Here is a 14,059-nt window from a genome sequence, read left to right on the forward strand (position 1 = left end):
AAGAGGAAGAGGAAAAGAGGAAGAAAAGTGGAAGAAGAAGAGGAAGAGGAGAAGAAAGAAGAAGGAATAGAAGGAAGAGGAGGAAGATGAGAAAAGGAAGAAAAGGAGGAGGAAGAGAGAGGAGGGAGAAGAGGAGGAAGAAGAGGAAAGAGGAGAAAGAGGAAAAGGAGGAGGAAGAGAAAGAAAAGGAGGAGGAAGTTGTCTGCATCCACCATTCCAGCTCTGACCACTCACCTGCCCACCCACCAGGACCGGGGCAACCTGTCCTGCTGCTCCAAGGACCCACATTCGAGGTTCAGGGTTCCAATCCGCCCGTGTGGGGATTCTCCTACTTGTACAACATGGACCCGGGGAGCTCTGTGGGGACTCCCCACTGCACCACCGAAGCGCCAGCCCTGCCTGGCACCCCCTGGCCACTTGGTCCTGCCCAGAGAGCGGCTGGGCTATTCTGGGGCCCCTTTGTGTTCACTGCTCCCGTGGCCACATCATGGAGGCACAGCAGGCACAGACCCCGCTTCCTCAACTGTGCTGGGCACTTTTGGGGGCCCTGCGGGGTTCCTGATTGCCCACACCTCAACAGTGCTCCTGAAACAGTGCTCCCATATCCTGTGAATAGATGACTGGGCTGTTGTAGAAAGATGCAGTTGTGTTTGTTTGGGAGTTGTGGCTTTCAGAAGTCTCGGGGACCCCAGACTGACAGAGCATCCCAAGGTCCACTCGATGCTCTTCCCCCTATACTGGGTGTGGCATGCGGTCCTCTCTGCCTGAGTTTGCATCTGGGACCGTGGGTTTTTTTTATTTGTTTCGTTCTGTTTGGGGGGCCACGCTCCGTGGGTGTGTGGTACTCAGAGGTCACTCCTAGCTCTGTGCTCAGAAATCGGCCCTGGCAGACTCAGGGATCATATGGGAAGTCACGGATTAGGCAAACACCCTACAGCTGTGCTATCACTCCAGACCTGGAGCCATGTTTTTTGAGGTGTCCTCTAAGTAGCTATTAGGATGGCTGGGTCCCCACCCAGCAAAATTCAGTGAGAGCCTACGGATATGGTGTTACTCAGGTCTTTGAGTGCCGGGAATTACCCAGGCCACCCATCCTCTATCCCTCTACCTACCCATCAACCACCTTTATGTCCACGCTCCCTCTATTCATCCATCTAACTCATTCATCCATCTACTCTTTGATCAATTCATCGTTTACCCAACCATTCACTCATGCATCTTCCCATGCACTTATCTATCATCCCCTGCCCATCCATTTCCCCATCCATCTATCCAGCATTCATCCATCTCTCCATCCCGCTGCCCCTTCATCCATCGAACCCATCTACTCACACATCCATCCATCATATATTCACACTTATCCATTTATCATCCATCAACCCATCCACAAGCCTACTACTACCCCTCCATCCATCTAGCCCATCCAAACAATTCATCTACCTATCCACCCATCCAGCATCTCATCCACCCATCAACCATCCACCCATCCCTCCATTCATCTATTCATTTGTCCATCCATCACCCACCCACCCCCACCCACACTCATCCATTCACTCATCCATCATCCATCCATCCACCTACCCTTCCATTCATCTATCCATCTGTCTATTCATCACCCATCATCCACCTACCCACCCATCCATCCATCCATCCACCCACCCATCCATCCATCCATCCATCCATCCATCCATCCATCCATCCATCCACTTACCTACCCAACCATTCATCTACCCACCTACCCACCCACCCACCTTCCCCTCAGTCCTCTTCTTCCGTAACTCCCTCCCTCCATCTAGTTCTTTTTTTTTTTTTTTTTTTGGTTTTTGGGCCACACCCGATGACGCTCAGGGGTTACTCCTGGCTATGCTCTCAGAAGTCGCTCCTGGCTTGGGGGACCATATGGGATGCGGGGGGATCGAACCGCAGTTCGTCCTAGGCTAGCACAGGCAAGGCAGGCACCTTACCTCTAGCGCCACCACCTGGCCCCTCCATCTAGTTCTTATTTCCTACCCTGAGTGAAGTGCTTAAATCATTGAAGGTCAAAACTACCTTAATTCATTTTGCAGCGCTGGGGAAGAATCCAGGAAAACATATGAATTCTTCATTTCCCTGCAAGTGCCCTGTCCTGGATATAAATATAAACACCACAAAATCCTGACATCCTCTCAATGTCACGAGCTCAGCTGGCAGCTGGATTTTCTGGGGAGGCAGGGTTCACCCAGTCATTGATCTCAGGCTACCATGCACCCCAATGTATATGGTAAGCTGGGGATAAGCAGAATCAGGTACTTATCAGCCCCCCGCAGGAGGCTCAGGAGGTATGGGGGGGGGTGGCTGCCAATACTGGGTGTAGGAGACAGAGCTTTGGGGCACCCAGCATGCCTCTGTCACTCTTACTGGTCCAACCCCAAGTTTGGTGTTTACATCTCCAGATGCAAACATGACTCAGCAGTGAGAGTAGGCTGTGGGCTGTACCTGGACGCCATGGGGAAAGATGGTAAGAGCAGGGACCCCAGATTTGGATTGTTGGGGATCCCGAGCCAGCCCCTTGGCCTCAGGGCAGCTGTGGGGTGTCCTATCCTTTGCTATTGGAGAAGTCCAGAAACACACAGAGCCACAGAGCAGGGGCCAAGGGGGTGGTTGCTATCAGTCTCATGAGCCCTGGCCAAGGTCACCCAAGGCTGGCAACACAGACAGTGGGGTGATGGGAACAGGCCCTGCGAGAGGCAAGAGACTGAGACACAGGGAGAGAAGGTGGGGAGTAGCACAGCCCCTGGAACCCAGCACCAGGCTGTCTGGGTCTGTCTGCAGGTGTTTGGTGGTGAGCACTAACCCAGGAGCTCCTCAAGCTTTCTTCATAAAAGTCCTAAGTGACGGGGCCTGAGAGATAGCACAGTGGCAGGGCGTTTGCCTTGCACACAGCCAATTGTGCAAAACGAATGTGGTGGTTTGAATACTGGCATTCCATATGGACCCCTGTGCCTGCCAGGAGTTATTTCTGAGCACAGAGCCAGGAGTAACCCCTGAGCGCAGCCAGGTGTGACTACCCCCCATCCCAAAAAAAGCCCTAAGTGAGGGGCCAGGGAGGTTGTTTGCCTTGCATTCAGCCTATCTGGGTTGGATCCCAGCATCCCATAATGTCCTATGAGCCTGCCAGGAGTAATTTCTGAGTGCAGAGCCAGGGGTAACCCCTAAGCACTGCTGGGTGTGGCCCCCAAACCAAAAAGAGACCAAAAATAAAATAAAAGGGGGGACCAGAAACTAGAAAGCCAGTGAACTGGGTTTTTAGTTCTTTCATCCTGACCAGCCTAACGAAACAAGCTCTCTGGCTGGCTTGGTTAGAGGACAAGAGAAAATAAATTTAAAGCAAAAGGGGAGATTTTCTTTTGTCTCCCAAAACAGAAAATTATGGGTCTGGCTTCAGGTCCTGCTGGTTCAGGGTTCCTAAGGAGACTCTCCTCAGCTCACTGCTCTCTGCAAGGGGCCATGCTGGCTGCCCCTGAGTAAGTGTTTGACGCTCATAGCCCACCAGGCCCAGACCTCCCGCCAGGAGGTGACTTCCAAATTCTCTGGGCCGGAGCATGCCCAGATGCCACAGTCCCAGGGCCTGTGAGGGGCTGGTCCTAGCAGTCGGCAGCGGGTGCCCGGGCTGATAGGGACAGGATGCATCAGGCCCTCCAGATAGCTCCCGCCCGGCCCCGAACCCTTATCAGCTGCCGCCAGTCTGCTGGAGCCCCACTGACCTCCCGACCCTGCTTGTGAACTAAGGCCCAGTGTGAGGGGGGCAGGTCGCAGAATTCTCAGCACTGAGGATCCAGGAAGGTCAGGGAAGACCCAGCAAAGTGCAGGACAAGGACCCCAGGGCCACCTCCACTGTCTGACTTCTGGCTCTCTTGGGAGCAGGGTCGGCTTGTCCCTGGACAAGAGCTCTGGGGACAGAGCCTGATGGACTCTGCCCGCCCCCCACAGCTACTGTACCCACAGAGCTCAGTTCAAGAAAGTGCCTCCTTCCTGTGGGTCCTACCAGCACTAAACAAACTGCTGAAGAGGGGCCATGGGTAAACCCCCAGGCCCTCAAAGGAACCCCCGCATGGCAAAGAAACTTACCGAGCCAGTTCTTTAAAGAAAACAGGTTTATTCTTATCAGAACAGTCTAATAAAATATAATAATAATAATAATAAAATATTAGCTACCTTAATTCTGGGGCCTTGGCTGGGCCCGCTGCCATCCCGGGCGCCTGCCTGCAGGTCTGCAGCCCCCGACACTTTCCACTTCCCTGAGGTAGGTCCAAAAATCTCCCAGTTCCTCCTGCACCCCTGATGGGCACCTCTCCACTCCCACCGCACCCCCACCCCGTTGGCCTGCAGGCTGGAGGAGGTGGGAGCAGACAGAAGTGGAGGGAGGCCCCCCCAGGCAAGCCTGGCCTCAGTTGCTACCTCCCTCCACCCCGCACTCAACGACAACCAGGGTTCGAATTCTTGGGGTCAGGAGTTTCCATGAAAAAATAGAAATTCTTAGTAGCCAAAAAAAAAAGAAATAAAAAGGTAAGAAAAGGTTCCAGCACCTCAGAAGAAACAGATGTGCTGGGAGGTCTGTATTGGGGGACCCCACACCATTGGGTCACTGAGTTCTGGAAAGAACACCCTTCTGGGGGTTCTCTGCTGTTATCCTGGGTCCCCTTGAATAAGGCACCTGGGGGGAGGGTTTATGGGGCCCTCAGGATGGGAGGCCACGTGTACGGTGGGGGTGCTCCCCGCTGAGTGCTCCCCTTTGGCTCCTCACTGCATCCGGTCAGGCAGCGGTGGTGGCGGTGGCTGGTACTGCATGAAGGCGGGGCCTGCGGGCACCGTGGACATGGCGGAGGGTAGAGTGGCCGTGTAGCCGTAGCCCACAAAGCTGGCCGTAGCGGGGTGCGTGGCGGCATAGGGGGGCTGCTCGTAGGGGGGCTGATAGGTGTAGGCCGGGCTGGGCAGCGGGTACTCCACGTAGGGCGAGGACAGCGAGGGGACGGGGGTGGCCGGGATCACCATGCCGGGCTGGACGATGGTCGAAGGGTAGATGTAGTGGGGTGCGAGCCTGTGGGGTGAAGGCCAGAGGGGTCAGCGCCCCACTCCCGGTCCTCCCAGCCAGCCCCCTCAGACCACTCACCCTGGGGCTGGGGGAGCTGAGCTGTGGGACACCCCTAACTCACACCTCAGCATGGCCTGGGCTGGAGGACAACATGCCAAGAACCCTCCCTCGAAGCCAAGCCGGAGACTTCTAGGAGCCACGCCCTTCCTGACGCCTGTCACTTCGACACCCGCACAGGCCTCTTCTCCTTTCCCACCTTGGTCTAGGGGCAAGGAGGAAGAGGGGGGAGAAGGGGAGTGGAGGGAGCAGGGGCAGGGAGGAAAAAGGGGAGTAGGAACGGAGGAGAGGGGGTCTGGCAGCTGCTCCCAGGTTTGCCAGGGGATCCCCTTTTTCACCTGCAGCTGAGTTGGCCCACAAGGTTCACAGATACTGAGGGGTGCTGGTGCTTTGTGTCCCCTGGATGGAGATGGGCTCTCACCAGATATCTCAGTGCCCAGGGAAAAGCAGCCCAGGGCACAGACCTCACAAAAGGACCAGGACAGGGGCTTTGCAGAAAAGGGGTGAACAAGCCCAGAACAACCCCCACAGATGCACTCTGGCCTCAGACTCCTGGAAACACTTGCTCGCAATGCAACCCTGAGTCCGGGATCCTGCCAGGCCCACCCACCCACCCCATTCCCAGGACACTCAGATGAGGAGGGTGTGGAAGAGAAACTGAGGCTCAGAGAGTGTGAGGTCTGACCTCCTCTGCACCCTCCACTCTCACTAGCTAGCTAGAAGAAAGGGCAGACAGGGTGTGTGTAAACAGATGGGCAAACAGGAGGGTAAATCAGGCTGGACAGACAGACAGACAGACAGACAGACAGAGGCAAGGCTGGACAAATGGGCAGAAGGTGGGTAAGACTGGATGGACGGACAGACAAGGGGTGATTGGATGAAGAGATGGGGCAAAGCTGGGTGGACGACAGGGGAGGGTAGATGGATGGACAGACAGGGGAGGCATTGAATGGACAGACAGGGTCAAGGCTGGACAGACGGGCAAAGCTGGACAGATAGACAAAGCTGGGCTCCCCCTCTCAGGCTTGAGGATTCCTTAGAGCAATTTCCTGGCCAGTTTCCAGCCTCTGGGCACCACAGGCACCTTGGGGACTCAGCAGCCTTTAGATGGAGATGTGGGGTATCCCCAGTACCTAGGCTCAGGCCAGGGAGGCAGCAAACCCCAACAGGGCCCAGGGTGTCCCGGCAGAGAGGAGTTGGCAGCAGGCAGGGGAGCAAGAGGCGTCCTATGACTGCCACAAAACACGCGTGCACGTGCAAACACACGAGGGCACAGACACTGCCGTGAGTAGTCTCGGTTGCACAAGTCACATGAACAAATGAGGTCACGTGTCCCGTCATATGCAAACACTCAAATACAGGCAGTCAAGCACAGGCTCAATCATACATAGCCACAGGTGCACTCACACGCATGCTTGTCTGGTCACGTGATCCCAACCAGGCCATGCGTGCAACAGCTCGGCACGGGTTCCACACACGGGTTCCACCCTTGGAAGGTTGAGTTGGGCACAGGACCTAGGGCAGGGGGGAAGGCCCTGAAGACCCACCTCCTCCCCTGGGGCTCCTTCCCTGGGCACCCCCAAGGCAAGCAGAGCCCACAGGGCCGGGACCAGACCCGAAACCCACAGTCTCCGTAAACAGCTTCCACCTGATCCAAGTCCGGCCCTCCCCACTCGAGTCTCCTGCCTAGGGCCTTTGCGCGCCCAGGCCCACACACCCCTCCACACGCCCTGGCTCCCCTCTCCTGCACAGGATGGACTGAGCCCAGCCCAGTAGAGTCGGGGAGTCTTGGCCCTTCAGCCCTGTTTCTGAAAGCACAAGGTTAGGAGTCACAGGGACTGTTTCCTCACGGAGGCAGGTACCGTCCCTGTGGGGCCCTTTGAAGGCCCCCATTTCATGTACTCCTGGGGGAATCTAGTTCCTGACAGACAGGCTGATGGACAGACTCCCATCGGAGCCCCAGATGCAAACCCTGCAGCAGGCCTGGAAATCACACTTGCTTTCTTGTCTGAGGCCGGCATATGGGGGACAGGCCCAGTGGGGGGCCAGCAACAGTCCAGAAGTGCCAAGGGGACGGCAGGGAGTGGTAGAGCCAGGCTAGAAAGGCCCAAACCTCCTGCTGCTGCCCCTGCGCCAATGCCAATCCTGGACTCCTGCTGAGTGCTCCGTGCTGAGATATGGGGTGTCTGTACCCGCCCAGCACGGGGGATAAGAGGTGGGAGTCTAGGCCCTGGGGCAGGAGGGAAAACTGAGACTCAAAGGGGCAGAGTGGGAGTGACTAGGCTTGACTGGGAAACCCCAAGGACAGAGGCCCCCCAGTGCCTGTCTGAGCTGGGCACCTCCATCCCCGGGCCAGGCCGCAGGACAAACAGCAGGTGTGCGGGTGTGGGGGTACGGGGCCCCAGCAGCCACGTTCCGCTCCAGTGAGCTGCCAAACAGGAAGCGACAGTGTGGGGCGTGGGCAGGGCCAACCCAGACACCCTAAAAGTAAAAACAAGTCACGTGGGGCTCACCTCAGACGGCGTCCCAACTTCCTCCCACCCAATCCCCAGCCCATGGGCTTTACCTCACTTCCTTCCCTGTCCCCTCCACTCAATTCACGATCTATTGATATTATGGGGTCCAGGAAATAAAACTTGGTCCGTCCCTCCTCTCTACTCCCCCACCACAGTGGCCCTATGGGGACCCCTGGACCTCCCAAGAAACGGCCTATGGGGAGAAAGTCTGTAGTATTCACGAATTGTCCCTAACCTTCTCCCATCTCCCCCTGGGGACATGGTCTGGTGGCTTGTGGCTGCTGGCAAATCTCTGTGTGCCGGTTGGGTGCTGGGTACATGAGGGCAGAATTGGTGCTGGAAGAACTCAGCTCTTAGCCCAGCATCGCCCACCCTGAGACTCCTCAGCCAGGGACTCTGGGAACTCAGAAAAGACAGGCCAATTGGGGTGTCTGGCCTGGGGAGGTCTCATCTATGCAAGTGCTGGTTGGAGTGAAGTTGTGGGCCTTGCAGTCAGGGAGGGGGCCTCAACAGTGTCCATTCAACAGGGGCCCACCCCATCCCCAGGCACCCCAGATCTGTTTTGACAAGCCTGAGCTTCTGGAACCCCGGCAGGTTCCACACAGGCAGCTGCATAGTCAGTTTCCCCAGTGGCCCTCATGCCCCAATTCTTTTCTCTGGCACGGCCCCTGCCAGGCTCTCCAGAAGATGGAGAAGTTGGACTCAGATGCAGGAGGGCCTGTGCCAGCTAGGGGCTTCTCTCCGGGTCAGCCCCAAGTCTGTTCTGGGTCCCAAAGAGCCGCTCAGTCAGCCAGGGGCCATGCCCACCCCTGCCAGCCTGCAGCTGCCCACTGCCAAGGCAGACTCTCCCCGTCTGGCCTCGGCCCATATATAGTTATGGGACAGGCGGGCGCAAGGCTGACTCGGGCCTGGGACCAAATAAGCAGGCAGCAAGCGGCAGCAGTGGGAGCCAGGCAGGCGTAGTGGGGGGTCAGGAGAGATGCCTGGGAACAGGATGGGGATCATCTGGAATAGGGGGTTCAGCTTGGCAGGAGCGGGGTTCACTGCCAGCTACCTCGGGCCCCACCAGTCTTGGCCTCTGCCAGCCCCTCGTGGACAAGCCTGACCACTGGCCGCTGAGTCAGGCCCAGTCAATTGTTTGCAGACAAAAGGGGCGGCTGACAGCTCTCAGGCTAGGCGCCAGGAGGGGCTGCTGACTCGGGCAACCTGCCTGCCTGCCTAAGGGGAGCCTGGAGGCCACCCAGTGGAGAGAAACACCCCCCCCCCCAGAGGCCACACACCCCTGGAAGGGCACTAGGAACTGGGCTTTGCCACCCCTAGGCAATGAATGAAGGTCACCCAAAAGGCAGCACTGGGGGGTGATGACAGCAAACGCCCCCTTCCTCCAGCTTGTCCACCCACCATGAGCCTCACACAGACCATGGCTAACAGATCCGTTCCCCACCAGACTAACTGTGGTGTCCCCTTAGGGACCACCCCCCAGAATGGACCCGTGAAGTGGCCTGAGGCCCAACACGTAGGCCCCGAGCCTGATCATAGCACTGCCAGCTCCCAGGGGAAGGAGGCCTGAGCAGGCAGCGGGCACAGACACTTGACCTTAGTGCCAATGGCCGGGCGCAGCACTCTGGGGAGTGGAGGGTCACCCTCCCTGAGGGACAGTGCTGTAGGTAGTCGGGGTCACCCTCCCTAAGGGCTAGCTCAGGGGGAGTGGGGGTCCTGCTCTCTCATTGGCCAGAGCTCGGGGCCAGGACGGGCACAGCAGGGCAGGCATCCCGCCACCCTCACATCTGCAACAGATACTGGACAGCGGGATGGGGGTCACACAATGCATAGACGCTGCCCAGGAACCCCATAAGGAACCTAGGGAACTGTCATCTGGGCTCCAACCCTCTTCCGGGTCTCGCCTGCGGAGCTGGGAGCAAGGCCGTGCACAGGGTTTTGGATACACAGGTGGACAAGTATGTCCACATGTGTAAACATGCGCCCACATTTGAGCCACATGTGTGTATATGCCCGAATCATACATGCTAACACCTGTTCCTAGTATATAAATACACACATGTAAGCGTGACCACACACAGGCTCATGGTCACATATGCACACGTTTACACATTCCCCACAGGCAAAAGCTCGCACACATGCGCACATATCCGGACACCCACAAGCACATCTGGCAGATCCCACCCTGCAAGAACACCCGACCCCGGTCCCACTCGCTCCGCTCATCATGCCAAAGCCCATGTCAATCAAGGCAGGACATTCCGTTGGTGCCCTGGAAGTGACGTCCTGGCCCCTCTCTGCCAGGCCCAATAGCCAGGCCCTCACAAAAGGAGCAGGAGTGGGAGGGGAGGTCTCTGGGCAGTGGGAAGGTGGGGTCACACTGTACCCTGAGCGCAGGGGTCCAGGCAGGTCCCTCTAGTCCCTCTGAGCAACAGGGCTCCGGGGACTCGAGTCTTTAGGTTAGCAGTCACCCCTGACACTAGCAACTGGCCACATCCCCGGGGTTGCGAGACAAACAGGGAGAATTGGCTTGTGCTCTCTGCTCTGGGCTCAGCCTGGGCCTCCTGGAGGACAGAGTGCAGGCCCCCTCTCCTGGCCGCACCCCAACTTCAGATCCCTGAAGCAACTGCCCTTCTGGGAGCAAGCAGGCTGCAGGTGGGACGACTGGCCCCATCCATCAACACATCCCAGGGGGGATGTCAACCCCTGCAGCTCCCCTACCTACCCACCCACCCACCCACCTGCTCCCGCCACCATGGCCACTCACCCATAAGTCCTCTGGATCAACGTGGGCTGTAATTGCTGGAGGCCAATGGCGAAGCCTGAAACGAGGACAATGAGGGCTCAGCCGCACCCCAAAACACACAAGAATACAATCCCTGGCACTCCTGTACAAGTGGGGTTTGCTCTTCTCTTCCCATGGGGAGACCCAATTCTTCCTCCCCAGGATAGGAATACAGGCACCTCCTTCTTCCCCTTCCCAAACAGAGCTGGACTCAGGGTCCAGTTTGGAGGGTGCTGGGGACAACCAGGCAGCGGCCTGATCCTCCTGAGTGGGAGAGGGAGACGTGTCCAGAGCCCAGACACGCGGCCCCCATCCCCGTGACCACCCCAGGGGCAGCTCACCCGGCTGCAGGCTCCGGGGCTTGGCGCCCAGATAGGCCAGGTTGACGTTGGCCTTCCGGCCGTCGATGTTGGGGTTAGGGTCCTTGCAAGCCCTCTCGGCGGCTGCGCGGTCGGTCATGGTCACCTGGAGAGACGAGGAGGACGAGTTTGGGGGGGAGGCTCCCCAGAAATGGCATGGTGCTCCCCGGAGACCCTCTCAGCTTGGCTGGGGGGGGGTGGTGTTCCCCCTGGGTCCGAAATCCAAGAGCCCAGAAAGTTTGTTCTCATGAGCCTCAAGGGGCTAAGAGCCCCTCCACCCACCCACCCACCCACCCACCCACCCAGGGGAGGTGTCCAGGGGTCCCTGCAGAAGGTGAGGGGGCCCTTGTATGGCTAGGTCAGGGGCTCTTGGGGTCCTTGTAACAGGCAGAGGGGCCCTTGGGTGACTAGATCTGGGGTCTCTGTAGCAGGCAGGGGCCTTGAGTGGCTAGGTCCGGGGTCCCTGTAGCAGGCAGGGGGGCCCTTGGGTGACTAGATCTGGGGTCTTTGTAGCAGGCAGGGGCCTTGAGTGGCTAGGTCTGGGGCCCTGTAGCAGGCAGGGGGGCCCTAGGGTGACTAGATCTGGGATCCCTATAGCAGGCAGGGGCCCTGGGTGGCTAGGTCGGGGTCCCTGCAGAAGGCGAGGGGGCCCTTGTGTGGCTAGGTCAGGGGCCCCTGGGGTCCTTGTAACAGGCAGAGGGGCCCTGGGGTGACTGGATCTGGGGTCCCTGTAGAAGGTGGGAGACCCTTGGGTGGCTGAGTGCGGGCCCCTGGGACCTTGTAGCAGACAGGGACCTTGGGTAGCTAGGTCGGGGTCCCCCTGGGTGGCCGATCGGGGGCCCCTGGGGCAGGGCTCTAGGTCCGGGGTCCCAGCCCGGGGTGGCGGGCGTCCGGGGCTGCAGGGCGGCAGGTGCCCCGGGGCGCCGGGACTCACGAATCCGTATCCGCGCGACCTGCCGGTGAGCCTGTCGGTGATGACGACGGCCTCGTCGATGTCGCCGAAGCCCTGGAAGTGGCTGCGCAGCGAGGCGTCGGTGGTGTGGTAGGGCAGGCCGCCCACGAACAGCTTGGTGAACGTCGTGTCCTTGGGCGACGCGCCCGGGGCGCGGGGCGCGGGCTGCAGCAGCATCGGGGCGCCCCCGCCGCCCGCCGCCCGCCACCCGCCGAGCCCTCGGGCCGCGCCGCGCGCGTGGGCTCCGCTCTCCGGGCGCTGCGCTCCGCGGCCGGGACCGAGCACAGCCGAGCCCGCCGGGCCCCGCCCCGGGCTTTATATACGGCCCCGCCCCCGGGCTCCCGCCCCCGCCCCCGACTTCGAGCCACGCCCGGGCTTTATATACGGCCTCGCCCTCCGCCGACGAGCCACGCCCCGGGCACCGAGGCCACGCCCATCGCCGCCTTTGGCGCAGGCGCGGCAAGCTGGTCGGCGGCCACGCCCCTTTCTCCGAGGCCCCGCCCCCAGACCACGTGCCTTAGAACCCGCCATCGGTGATTTCCGCCTCCTCGGTGCTGAAGCCACGCCCACCAGCCGCTTCCGGTATCGAGGCCACGCCCCTGTTTAGAGGATCCCGCTTCCCTCGCTCTAGGCCCCGCCCTCTCCTACAGGCCACGCCCCCTATGCAGACCCCCGCTTCGGGCCACGCCCCCTCCTGTATTGGCTCTAACAGCTGCCAGACCCAAGCAAATGTCCTGGGGCAGGCGTGGGCTCCTCCCCAAGCACTTGCGGGCACCCAGAGAGGGGGAGAACCGAACCCAGCAGCGTCTCCAGCCTCTTGGCCCGCCTCAGGGCTGCCAATGTTTTTGCCTGAGCGTGCGGCAGGCTTTGCCAGCATGGGGAAAGCAAGCAAGCTATCCTCCTCCAGCTGCTTGGTGAAGACCAGTGAGTGGCTTTAGGGGTGTCTGTGCACCCCTGTGTGTGTGTGTGTGATAGACAGCATGCTTGGACAGGGATGGAAGCCAGTCCATGGTAAGGCGACTGACTCAACACGCCGCCACCTGCGGGCATGAAGCTGCTATGCCCAGCTGAGTATGTGAACCAATGGATGCCCAGCTATGGCGTGGCTGGATTTTGCATTCCATCCAGAAAGGGATGGGGGGATGGATCCTCAAAGCCTCTTTACAGAAACACAGGTCACATGGGGGTGCCCGTGGGTTCAAGCTCAGCAACCCCCTCTCCACCTGGAGGCCAGGCCCGGGGCGGTCTCCCTAAGGCAGCCCGACACCTCCCTGGCCCCTCCCTCAGCAGAGTGAGTTCGGGGCGCTTCTTACCTCCTCGTGGCAGCCATGGCCCTTTCTGGCACAACCACCCATGCATTTTCTCACGTTGGCCATAAAACAGACTCTCCCTGGTTTGGGGGATGCTGGGGTGCACGTAATGCCAGACATCAAACCGGTCCTCTCCCCAGCACTCCCTGTGACAGTCAACGTGGGGTCTGAGCCAGTCAGTGGCTCGAGTCAAAACTGCCGCCTCCAGGAAACAGGGTGTGCTGGGATCCTGAGGCTTAACTTTAGTTGCTAGTCTCTGTTCGTAATGGGTCACACTAAGCTACGAGGCGCACCGCAGCTCCAGGGAGCAAGCGAGGGAACCTTGGTGAAGACCAGGACTGCGGTACTGAACCTTAAGGCATCCCCGCTAGGGCCAGGTGACAGGGAGAGGCCCTAGTGGGAAGGGAGGGAGGGGCGTGTCAGGCACCCACCACCCCACTCCAGGGACCCGTCTTGCTCCCTGCAGCCTGAGCCCATGCTGGGACATTTCCGTAACCTTCCGTGGGCCCATAATCACGTCTCTTTAATGAGCTGAGGAGGAAAACTGTGGTGGTTTCACAGCGTGGCCGAGGCACGTGGCCAGTGTGGCTCAGCGTGGGGAGCGCTGCTGGTTTGCTATCCCCAGGGCCAGAGCCACAAAGCACTTGGGGCACAGAGTTGGAAACTCACATTGTGGCTGGAAAAGTGAAACATCACTTCGCACATCACCCCAAAAGTGATAGCCAGGTTCATGCTGCCCACTGGTCTAAAAAGCAAAGGAAAAGGCCACTTTCTGGGAGCCTTCTGGAGAGGTGAGCCCCTCGGGTGAGCACTTCCTTGCAGGCAGATCAATATGCGAAGTGAGTGCTCCAGCCTGAGGGGCTGTTTTCTAGGGCACCTGTTGATTCCCCCCTCCCCCCAAAGCACTACCTGGTCAGCATGAGCTTGATCCCCACCCCCACACTGCAAACGTGCACCCCAGAGCACCAGCCCTCCCTCCCTGCCAACGGGGAAGCGGAAGCCCAAGAAT

At 59.3% G+C, this 14,059-nt stretch overlaps 1 protein-coding gene across 1 annotated transcript; it reads right to left on the bottom strand.

The window, feature by feature from the left end:
* Positions 1-4,676: 4,676 nt before the first annotated feature.
* On the bottom strand, positions 4,677-11,917 carry RBM38 (RNA binding motif protein 38). Its single transcript, XM_049777039.1, has 4 exons — positions 11,723-11,917; positions 10,771-10,894; positions 10,412-10,466; positions 4,677-5,077 (listed from the first exon to the last, which is right to left on the bottom strand). The coding sequence occupies exons 1-4, from the start codon at positions 11,915-11,917 to the stop codon at positions 4,780-4,782; spliced, it is 672 nt and encodes a 223-aa protein (XP_049632996.1). The 3' UTR covers positions 4,677-4,779.
* Between the last annotated feature and the right edge of the window lie 2,142 nt (positions 11,918-14,059).

This window comes from Suncus etruscus, chromosome 7 (genome assembly GCF_024139225.1).
Source record: "Suncus etruscus isolate mSunEtr1 chromosome 7, mSunEtr1.pri.cur, whole genome shotgun sequence".
NCBI classification, from domain to species: domain Eukaryota; kingdom Metazoa; phylum Chordata; class Mammalia; order Eulipotyphla; family Soricidae; genus Suncus; species Suncus etruscus.